At 39.5% G+C, this 12,148-nt stretch overlaps 1 protein-coding gene across 3 annotated transcripts; it reads right to left on the reverse strand.

Annotated features, from left to right (window-relative positions):
* Positions 1-54: 54 nt before the first annotated feature.
* Positions 55-4,960, reverse strand: ikzf5 (IKAROS family zinc finger 5). 3 transcript variants are annotated; one of them, XM_085296572.1, is made up of 4 exons: positions 4,797-4,960; positions 4,050-4,216; positions 3,128-3,304; positions 55-3,051 (listed from the first exon to the last, which is right to left on the reverse strand). In XM_085296572.1, the coding sequence occupies exons 2-4, from the start codon at positions 4,180-4,182 to the stop codon at positions 2,087-2,089; spliced, it is 1,275 nt and encodes a 424-aa protein (XP_085152698.1). In that variant the 5' UTR covers positions 4,183-4,216; positions 4,797-4,960; the 3' UTR covers positions 55-2,086. The 3 variants fall into 3 exon arrangements, with proteins under 3 accessions (XP_085152698.1, XP_085152697.1, XP_085152699.1); XM_085296571.1 differs by having other exon boundaries at positions 4,388-4,959; XM_085296573.1 differs by having other exon boundaries at positions 3,128-3,301; positions 4,388-4,958.
* Positions 4,961-12,148: the final 7,188 nt, after the last annotated feature.

The following is a 12,148-nucleotide window of genomic DNA, read 5'->3' on the forward strand; positions in this document are numbered from 1 at the left end:
CTTGAAAACAAAACAAACAAAAAACGAAACAAAAACAAGAAGACATACCACAACTCAGTTAGAAAACACTTTACTTATAAATTAGTTAGATTAATCCATCTCACAATGATTCACCATCCCAGAGGGATGTCACCGCCAGAAGGCTTAAACATTCACGATTACCTACGAACCTACGACACAATGAGAGAACATAAGGCAGTCATTACTGGATGCCCCCATTACTGGTAAGTAAGGTAACAAGGTGGTCCTAAAAACAGATAACTATGTTCTTCACACATGTTGCTAAGCAACAGACAACAGTACCCAAGACACAGGACAATCTCGCTAAAGGAGCAGTCTTAACTGCGGCACGGTTTTGCTCGACACTGAACATCTATCCAACCATTCAGAATACAATACTCAGTAAATATTCAGAAAAATCACTGGGATCAATATGATGAATTGGAAATCTCAGCGTGTGTAAACACAGAGGCTAAAACGTGGCAACCCAGTGCTACGTGGCCATTCTGAATGTGTTCACATGACACACAAGACTTTGTAATTCTGTCCTAAACATGGAGATACTGGATATTAAAGTGACTTCATACAATATCGAAAGGTCAGAAAGTGACATGATGCAGTTAAAAGGGTCCACAAAACCCTTCTGACAAAGTAAGTGGAGCTACTAGGATGGATTTCGGGAAACGGCACTCTCTGGAGGAACTTCAAAACAACAACTTCAAATATGGTCTAGGTTGACAACTTAGCTGGCTGACCAAAAACCAGTGATACACAGTTTGGCCAGATTTTACTCTCAATGCCATCTTTATAGTACAGCTGGCACTGATTCTTACGTTAGTTAGCAGCATTCATGTAGCAGAATTTTGGCAAAAAATCAAAAATAAATCATGGCTACCATAGAAAACTACAATGGCCAAACTTTTTTTTCCTAAGGTTCTGGGTCTGTTGGTTACAATAAGAAGAGGCTAGTGTAACAATAAATCTATTCATCTTCAAAGTAACAGTCCTTTCTATCTACTCAAGAAAGTGACTATATCAGGCACTGCAAAGAAATTGTAAAAATGCACCAAGCACTGAAATAATTTCTACAAGGCGGCTTAACAAAGATACCTCAAGGCCAACAGTGTCACTCCTGAGTTAGTAATATTAGAGCAATACTTGGTTAAAGCTCCAGGAGTATTGAGAATTTATTTGTGTGGAGTTTCTTTTTTTTTTTTTTTACAACTTTCTAATTTTGGGAAAGGGACATGTTGTTAATGCAAATTTGATATTCTAGTAGACCTTCCCTCTTTCACTCTCTTGGCAAGCAAGCAAATATTATGCAGTACTGTTTACAGAGATTTCAGTGAATACAACACTGAACACTGGGCGCTGTCAGTGTTACCCCTCATCCTGTAAGATGCCTCTATGGCATCAATTTCAAGTTTTGAAACTTGACGTCTGACCTTGAACTTAAGGTCAACGTCACTGGGATGGGAGCTGGGATTTTTTGCAGGATACACCCAGGGTATCAATTTCAAAATCCTATGTTGCCTCATTCTTGCAGCGTTTCACCTGTTCCATTCCCAAATGCAACATTAAAAGATCATCTACAAGAAACTGCCAAATAGCTGAAAGTTATTCATTCAGCAGTCACTGGTTTTACCTTGTAGAAAAAATCTGATCCGTTTGCCTGTGGGGGAAAGGTCCACTTTGAGCAAAGTTCTTTTTCTTTTTTATACCAAAGGAAAAAGAAGATTGAAACCAACATGGTAAATTTAGTAGCCTTGAATAAAGTGTCTTACATTTCACTACATAGTCAAGCTTTTTCCTGATCAATGACAGTAGGTGAATGTCACTGCAACTGCTGTCACAAATAAATTCTCAACCTGTTAAAAACACTGACCATCCCTTTGTAATACACTTGAATGGGCACCTTTAACTATACAAAATTCATCTGAATGTTGCTATTTTCCTGTTTAAGTACAACTTTCAAAGACAAGGCTACATAAAGGCCAAATGAAAGATAAATAAATAATATTACTATAGAAATAATAAAACATAGGGGTCCATTAAAAGTTCTTTTAAAGTTTTCCTCATTCATCCATTACTTGTGTTGCCCGCGTGCAAAGTGGCAGGCAAAGTCGTACTTGCTCTTGCACTTGTGGCCGCAGATGTTGCACTGGAATGGGTTCTCGTAGCCATGGCAGCCCATGTGAATGGTGTAGAGGATGTTGTCAGGGAAGTAGATATCACAGTGCTGGCAGTGATGCAGCATGTGGGGGTCCTGAAGTGGGGCGGACAGGCCGGGAGCTGGCGTACTGGGCTGGCTGTTGGAGATACTAGGGGTGCTGGTGCGCCCACTGTGCTCGCTGCACGGTCCCGCTCCAGGACTGCAATTACTGTGGGGAGGAGCCCGGGGTTCTGGGGGGATTGGGGATGAGGAAGAAGCATGGGCCATATTGGCTGTCACAGCAACAGGAGCCGTGGCAGGGTGTGGCTGCTGGATGAGGAATGGCTTCTCATCAATGATAGACTCTGCTCCTGGAGACATCGAAGGCTGAGTCTGGGGCTGGGACTCTGAGGGGAGACTGGCCAACTGGCCTGCCAGAGTAGACAACTGGTTCAGGGGGTTATCCACGACCATATCATGGTGATGGTGATTTTGGTTTGCGGAGAGAGCGTCCTCGCCTGCTCGACTTTGATTATCATAGGTTTCCTGACGTAAGTGGGGCAACTCATGGGAGAAGTCGTTCACATTGTCAGCCTTGTGCACCACCATAGAAGGGGGGCTGAAATTGATAAGGAGCCTGCGGCCATAGCCCAATGAACTGGCTTTTTTCTGTAAAACACTCAGCATCTTCTTATGGGACAGTGAGCGGGCGCCTTTCATTGGCAGGAGTTTGTGACGTCTCCGGCGATGGTGTGACAAGTTGCTACGATCGCTGCAGCGGAATGAGCACAGCTCACACTTGTAAGGCTTCTCGCCAGTGTGCGATCTCATGTGGGCCTCCAGGTGACGCTCGTAGGCCGAAGCAAATGGGCAGAGGTGGCAGCGGTGAGGTTTCTCTCCTGTTCAAAAGAAAACAAGCTGAGCACCAAAATCTCATCAGTGTTACCTCCTGGAGATTAGCCGTTTTAATCTTACCTGTGTGAATTCGAATGTGTTCAATGAGCCGTGCTGTGCCTCTGGTAGCATAGTTGCAGTAGCGGCACTTGAGCTTGCCATCATAGGTCCTCTCGAAACCATCTACCAGGATCCCTGAGTTGTCCTCCAATGACATGTCCACTGAGGGGTGATCCAGTCCATTCTGACTGCAGTCTGCTTATAGGAAAATTAAAATGATTTTTTACATAGACCAAAAATAAATAAATACATACATACATACAAAATAACAATAACTTCCTGACCCCTGCTTGCCTGCAGCAGTTGTGGCAGTTTTAGGGTTTGGGATGGGGTAGGGGGTTAGGGTCTTGTATTGGACTTCCAGTGTCAACAGCATCTTGGCTTTGCACTACTTACGTGAAATCAATTACTAATCCCTCATAGTTGTTTTACAGATTTTACACTGGTACTTGCTGAGTTGATACAATTTAAACTTCACCTGAATGGAAGGACTTGTCCTTGTGCGGTAGGTCTTGAAAAAAAAAATTAATATCAAAATAATTCAACAAAATTACCTTGTCAGTTATACAGCACCATCTGGAAATGCAAAGATTTTGTTCTACATGGACAGAAACATCTACTGGTATTTTTTTTAAATCTTTTGTAGTACCTGTCATATTTGCTCAAACTAGAAGTAAAAATGTAATTTAATTTTTTTAATCTTTGTGATTTTCTTGTCAGTCGGCCATATAAAAAAAAAATCTTCAAAACTATTTAATAAATGAAGCTAAAATTTCACAGCAATAATTGTATATGTCCAATCCTTGAACCATAAGGTTTTTAGGCATATCTGAGATGGTCGAGCAGAAGGCCTACGGGGATTTGAGATGGACTCATCCTGATTCAAACTTCACCACAAAGCACACAAAATTAATAGAGCGTTACAAACACAGCTTCTTGTTACCTGCTGGCAGCTCATCCGCCTCCTTGACGCCGCTGACAGAGCCTGATATCATGTTGACATGTTGAGTCTGCTGGCTCAGATACTCCTGAAAATCCTTCACAAAGTCCAGCGTGTCCGGTTTTTCCTCCCCCATCGAAAGAATGTGCGAGTGATGCAAAGGTCCAACACTAAAAAGACGTTCAGACACGTGTTACTGACCAGCAAAGACGAAGACACGCGAGGTCGGAAGAACAATTTTCTGAACTGTTTAAGTAAAAGATTACAGGAAAACAACCGGATTTGAAAAAGTCAAAGCATGACCATCATCAGCTAGCGGATTTTAAAAGAAGCACACCCACCTCTTCAAAGCTAAAACAACGACTTAAATGTTTCGATGGGTTTGATCTGAAATTCTGTTTTGTGGTAATCCAGACACACAGACAGGATAACCCTGGGATAATATGATTGACAAGCAGGAAATCGCCGCTTTCCGACGTCTGCTCCGTCTGTCCTACACGGTGCTCCTCATCTTCGCGATGTTGTTACCAAAGCTACGCTACGCTACGCTACATTAGCCGAAAAGCTAACTTTAGCTTATCTTGAAGAAAGCATCTCTGTTAAAGAGCTACCCCGGATTTCTGGTCATCATTTACGCTTAACTAGATCCTCAATAATACCGGAGCGATTAAATGTTTCCCTCTGTCGACAAACTAGTAATTATTCACACGAAAAAGAAGCCTACTAAATCAAAACAATAGCCCATTTTACCAGGGTTAAAGTTCACTCTGTGTTCGTCCGCAAAAACCCTCCTGCCACAGCTACGGTGTAAAACGAGAGTTCCTACGAATAAAGCTCTAACAAACCCAGGAACGCGTGATATGTTAGTTACAGATACAAGAGGCCACCGTAGCTTCTTGTCGAGCTAGTTGTACTTTTTTTTTTTTTTTTAGGAGAAAACAGCTTACGGTTTGACGTGACGTGCAGGCAGTATGATTCTGGCTCTCTGAGAATTCCTAGGAAAATGTGAAATATGTTCAGCAATTTACTGAATTAAGAGCAAACATAGACGGAATTTGAGTATATAAGGAAAAAACAGAGTTTGTACAATTCTAACGATCTTGAAAGTCAATATTTGGTATGACTAACTTCTTTCTTCACCATAGCTTGAACTTTCTTAGACCAGCTCTCTTGTAGTTTCTTTAAGTAGTCTCCAGGAATAGTTCTCCAGACTTCTTAAAAGACATTAAAAGTCTTTCTTTCGAGCTTGCTTGCCTTTTGTTCCATTCTCTATCAAGATCATCCTACACTGCTTCAGTAATATTGAGGTTCAGGCTCTGGGGAGGCCAAACCATGACTGAAAGTGTTCTTTTGTGCATGTGTGTGTTTTTTCTATGTAGATACACTGTAAAATCTAATATTGAGTTTAATTAAAAATATTAAGTAGACTGAACTCAAATTTTAACAATTTGTTATTAGAACTCAATTTAAGTAAGTTACCAGTACTTTTTATTCAAAAAGCTGATCAACTCAATTTATTTGAGTCATTTAACTTAGAAAAACGAAGTAAGCTGGAAATGTTGCTTCTCAGTGTATTCTTTTACTGCACTATCAGCGTGTTTTGAATTATTGTTATGCCAAGAAATTAATCCATTGCCAATCATACTTTTTCTAAATTACATTGAAAGCTGGATTAAAATTTGATGCCACTGTATTCATAATTCCATCAATTTTGACAAGATGCTCCAGACCACTGGCTTAAATGCAGCCCCAAACCATGACAGAACCTCTAGCATATTTTACAGATGGCTGGAGACCCTTGCTTTTGAAGGACACACACCATGTTAAGATATGCCAGGAAATGACCTTATGCTTTTCAAACTGTGTTATCTTTGGCATTTTGATTGATTCAACTAAAAAAATAGAAACAAATGATATGTTTTTAACACTGTGCTGGTAGTAAGTACCTAAAGATAAAATTTAAAACTGGGTCATTACTAAGTTGTCTGTTATGTGAAGACCCAATACTGTATTATCCCTTGAGGTAAATGGATTTTTATGAATGACTCATAGGTCAGTTAGGTGGCTTAAACAAAAAAAAAGTATTACTCATTCAAGTCTGGAAACTTGGAAGACAAATACAAAGAAACTGGAGGTAGCTGAAGGCTTTTGCACAGTACTATAAAATCTTGTTTTAGATATCTTGATAGCTACTTAAAAATGCTTAGGATTTAAAAAAAAAAAAAGAAATCCTATAATTGTGTTGTTATTTCCCAGTACAGTTGTTATTCAAGCACACTGTCATGTTGATATGAAACACCCATCTCTTGCCATAAGCTAAAAAAAAGTTAAAAGATAGCCTGTCCATTCAAATCCATGTCAAAGCATATTTTCACATGTACATCTTGCAGTTATGCGCAAGAGGCAAATGAGGCACAGCAACTGCAATACTGTCAAAAGCTATCGACTCATTCATGTTTCATCACAATCAATAATTTACTAGTACGCGCCTAATGAAGATCACATTCCCCCATTTGTGTCAAAGTTGTAGAAGAACCACTGAAGAGAAGATAATAAATGACCAAAGTAGAGTGAGACCACTGTATCCTTTTACCATGTTGAAACTACTGTCAGGCCATTAGTACTGCAGCAGTAATGTAAACCTGTTGCTGGTGAACCCTTTGTAACATGAGTTACTCAGTACTGTATTCTTTATAAGGAGTATGGTGTGTCTGTGAGTCACTTTAGAGAAGTAAGAGTATTTAAACACGATAATATAATGGTTTTTGATGTGCATTTGGTTGCATGTGCTATTGCCTGGAAACATGTAAATACAGTTTAACAATTTGGACACTAGGTGGTGCACATGCCTCAGTGGTGAAATAAGTTCTTTCCATTCTCATTTAACCGCATGCAGTTTTTAAACAAAAGTACTCCACTTGACGCAACATACAAAGCAAACACAGTAATCTTCACAAGTCCAGAGTTCATTTTATTCGCCATGTTTACGCAGATTACAGCTCAAAGCTGTGCCCAGGCACGGGAAGCTCAGTGTACAGTACCCTACAGTGTGCGTCAGCTCCCAGTCCCAGGGACAGCACGAACAGGACCAGCGGAAGACATGACAGTCGACCTCATCAGTTGAACCATGACCACCGGAGCAGCCAATTACATCACCTTCTAACAGCCTGTCCACACTAATGTTATTTTATTGCAATTTAATTATGCTCAGGTTTCCTCTGGGGCCTGATCCTGTTGAATAATTTACACGCAGCCACAATGATTTGTCGCCACCAAAAGACAAAGTGCGCACTTCTCTGTGCTCTCATTTGTTTCAGTAGTTTTGTTTTTAATTCCTGCCATATCAATTAGTGAAGCAATAATCTTGTGTTGTACTTCCTGCTAAACATTTCCTAAAGTTAGAACCAATGAGGCCTTTCACTTTGAAGGTGTAATTTATTAAGTCTAAAAATACTTAAGGTTCAAACTTAATTTTGCATTAATGCAATGCTCAACAGTGAGCAATGTATTATAAGACTGACAGCAGGTGCTACTCTAATAGAGTTTATTTGGACTTACATTTACACATGGTATGTGATTTTATATGACTTTCCTATGTAAAAGGATGTGTTGAAGCTTACTGTCAAACATTGTACAAACAGACACATGGATTCTACATCAAAATTTTGGTCTATTTGAATCACAATCACTCATATACTTAACATTTTCTAAAGGTCTGACTTGAACTCAAAGCCTTTACATGACTAATCTAATTTATATGAGTGAGTTTGAATATACACAGTCTGCCACATGTAAAATTTGTGCCGGGATAACACCTGCCTTTGAGAAGGCTACAGTGTTATCCACTTACTCTGATTCACATTTAAAAGGCCTGAATGAAAAGGTTCCCTTCTCCTCTTAACCGCTTGATTTACAGGCTGTTTGTGGTTTAATGCCACACGGGACAATTAATTTGCTCTTCCTCTCCTGAAAGAAATTGGAATTTAATTTAGAGAAGGCCTTGACCAGTTTTTTAAGACTTGGTGTCATTTGTTGGGCTTGTGTAAGAGCTGCATTAGAGATCACCCTTCTGGAAAAGCTTTTTAATCCTAGACAAGTGCAGCCATAGTAACGGTAGACGGGAGCCTCTTGGAGGGAGAAAGGTGAAGGGGGACTTTGACGAGATTTATTCTTCTTCTACTGAGACTGTTTCTTTCTTGAGGTCTCCCGCTCCACGTGGAGCATTTGAAAAAGAACTAAGAGGTGGGGGATAGGATAAAGGAGGTATATATTAAGCTTTTCTTTCCTCTCACCACTTAATTTCCTTGCAGGCGCGCCTTGCGCTGTTGTAATGAATGTAATTGCCGCCTTTGATGAGAATGCTATTATCTGGATCACACTTTACATGGGCAAACAAGACTGCCTCTCCCTCCACCTCCACCTCCACCGCCCATTTAACTCAGCAGTGAGACCCCCCAATTATGCAGGGAACAAGTGGCTTTTCATAAAACCAGCGTGTCGCTCTTGATTGGTGAGGCTTGGAGCTAGCTACATGTGGACAAAGGATAGATTAGATTTGATATAGGCACACCAAAAACCCCATTTCCTTGATTAATTTCCTGCATGCCTCACAGAAAGGTCCCACTTTCTCCTCACTGAATTCTATCTCTCCTTTAAAGACAAACTTTCATCTTATGATAGATGTGGCAACTCAATGGACAGACAGACACTTTATTGACCCAAGTTTGACCATAGCTGCCTGGGCTGCAGGAGAGAATATGAACAAAAAGAGAAATGTTTCAGTTCAGTGGGGAGGATGGGCTTATTTTTCTTACAAAACCTCAACAATCTTTGTGATCCTACAGTATTTTCGCCTTGAGCTGGGATCAACTCACGTTTTGTGCCGATCCTTTTGTGTTTTAATGTCATCACCCACAGCTCGCAGACACAATTGAGGCCGTTCACTCATTCTGGTGTTCTCTCTTTCACACACCCACACACAGGCACACAAAAGCACACTAAACACCCATTTGATAATAGTGGCGAACAGATATGATGGGACTTTATGAGGCGATGCGTGATAAAGCCGCTGCCACCTTAGGAAGTCTAAGCGTGTTCTTCTGACTCCCTTATTACCGTATTAAAGCACCTCTCGACAAATTCACACACATCTTAGCCCAAATCTCACAAACTGGAGTGATTCTGTCCAATATTCCACCGAGCTGAAATATCCAGAACAATCAAATAGACTGTCACAAGTGACAAATTATACTATTACTCCTCAAAGATTGTCATCCTTGAAATGTATTCATAGCCATTTCTTCTTTATCGCTGAGTGATTATTCCTCTAAGCAAGCAATTCCCCCAATGATAAATTGGTAATCAATTCATTTGACTGTTGTGCTCAAAGAAAGGCTGCAAGGGACTGGCAGCATTGGTCAGTCTCATTCACTTGCATATGTATCCAGCACTAACTCATGGTGTTGCTGAGTATGATGGATGCCATCATACCCACCACCTCACTCTTAAAGGTTTATACCATCAGAAACAGGTTGTCATCCGGACCCAGTCACGAACGAGAAAGAATTGGCCAATATTTTTGACTGAAGTGGCATTTTAGCAGTATTTATTTGATGGTCCCACTACCAAAACCGTGGACCACAAATAAAGAAGATGGTATAATAGCTTTTGACTGGCCAGCTAGCTCCCAACTTGAAATGAAGTGTCCAGTTGTGAGTTATCATGGCCAAACGTCATTTGTACAGCCTGAAAAGTGGGGACATTTTTCTACCTTGTCACTCTCTTGCTATAGCTCATTGTCCTGAATGATGCCTCTGAACGCACAGTTGCCCTAATACGAGCGTTTCACTCTTGCTGCAAGAAGACTGATAATGGATTAGCCTGTCCATAGGAAGATAATATAGTGCATCCACTGGCACATCCTTAAATACCTATGGGGAACACAGAGCGTCAACTCTCAGCATGCGTGATACACTGCTTAAAAAGAGACTTCAGTTAACCAATGTCTTTAGCAATTAGTCTGCTAATTGTTTTCTAAAGTAATTAGGATATGAATTAATTTTGCTGTATTTAAAATTGAACATTAATGTTTCCTATAACTCAAAGTAAAGTTTTCATATTGCTTGTTTGACCTGATTAGTCATCAAAAGCTCAACGACAGTTAGTGAACTAGTCACGCAGCATATCCTGCATGTTCGCTCTAGAAACTACTTAAAAGATTATCTGATATGAAAAAGGAGTTTGATTATTCTTCTTTCAATTGGCAGTTACATGATTTCAGTTTGACTTTTAGTATTTATGTTCACTTTTGTTGGTTTTACCTCTCAAATTACATTGATGCTATTTTTTTACATTTTCTTTGAAAATACTATATTCATGTCATTTACCCGTTTCATTTATCATGTCTTAATGCTATGAAACAACTTCTTACTAATTTATTATTGTAAGGTAGCACAGAATATGAATAAATTCCCCCTACCATCTCTTTAAGTAGAACACAAAGTCCCAGTGTAATTAAAAATAAGACATAACAAGAAAAATTGTCCTCTTTTTAATTCTGAGTGTATAAATACATAAACCTAGGAGAAATATTTTTTTTCACCCATTTCTGTTGTCCAAAAAACCAAAAACAAACCCAAACCTGAATAATGCTCTGTTATTTATCGATATCAAGTTGTTAACAAAGCAGGTCCCAGTATTCCTGGATCTGAGTGGCTATTGAGTTTGAGTAAAGAGTTGTCTGAATTGGACAGTTGTGCTAATGTGAAGGAAGTTTTAGATTAATGAGGCTTCTGCCCTTTGAGGATATTGATCAAATGCAATCTGGCCAGAAACGATTTCCCATGCTCCCCTGTAATATTAATAATGTATCAACGTCACGAACAAAACTGGCCACAGTATTCCTTCGGGCACCTACAGGATAAAAACCCCAAAGATCCCAGAAAGGTGAGGGACACTTAAAATATCAACTGAGTTTTAATGTTTGTGTGACTGGCTTAGAGCTGCTTCCTTATCTCTGCTGTGTAGAGCTTTGAAATGGACATCTCTAATAGGAGCGGACATCCTAGATTATAAAATCGGCTTCAGCCGTTTGAAGGCAGATCTGTGATATGCTTTTATTTTTTAAATCTCACAAAGATACATAGTTGATACATACTTGAAAATAATTAGTGTACAAAACTTTACTTCTTGAAGTTGTTCATTGGCTTAAAGGCAAAGAAAAAGGACTGAAGGAGTTGCACTCATGTGTGTTATGTAACAACTGACATCCTATACAAAACCGAACAGATTAAACAGACAATATCAAAGTTCAACAGAACACTTTGAAATAAAGGAAATGTTATTTGTTTCAGAAACAAATCCAATTTGAGGGTAATTTTAATATATTTATAATTTAAAACTAGAAAAACAGTAAAGATGTCAAGATAAGAGGAAAGAGGTTCACTTAATTTTAATTTACAGCCACTAGCTTTGACAATATTCATCATTACAAAAAGTGTAACGTAATGAGCAGAGTCAATAGGCTTAAAATTATTGATTGTGTTTTCTTTGAAAGTAAAATCTCAGCCCACACAAATATATCAACAACAGTGATCACAAAACGGTGTATAACTGAACACAGTAGTGCAATTTTTAACCAGGTCTTCCCATTAACACCTGACCTGCCCAGAGGGTCAGTCAATGAGCTCGTCAATAGCTTCAATGCTAACATGTTAAATGTAATGGACACTATTGCTCCCATTAAGGTGAAGGTTATCTCTGGAAGGAAAAAGTCTCCATGGAGAAACTCCACACTGGTGAAAAAAGAAACAAGAGAGTGTAGGAAAGCTGAGCGCAGATGGAGAAAAACAAACCTCCAGGTTCATTATGACATTTATAAAGAGAAACTTCACAATTATAATTTACAACTGAGGAATGCAAGGAGGTCCTACTTCTCTGACATCATCACTAAAAACAGCCATAATGCTCGGGTCTTATTTTCTACAGTTGACAGGCTAACAAACCCTCCTGTGTCAGTGGCAGCTGAACTTCATTCGACCATGGCCTGCAATGACTTTGCCAAATTCTTCACAGAAAAAATCCAAAAAATTAGACAAGCAATT

Source organism: Mchenga conophoros, linkage group LG13, assembly GCF_057382185.1.
Source record: "Mchenga conophoros isolate Kocher_MC1m ecotype Shallow Benthic linkage group LG13, M_conophoros_male_GT1.1, whole genome shotgun sequence".
In the NCBI taxonomy this organism is placed as follows: Eukaryota; Metazoa; Chordata; class Actinopteri; order Cichliformes; family Cichlidae; genus Mchenga; species Mchenga conophoros.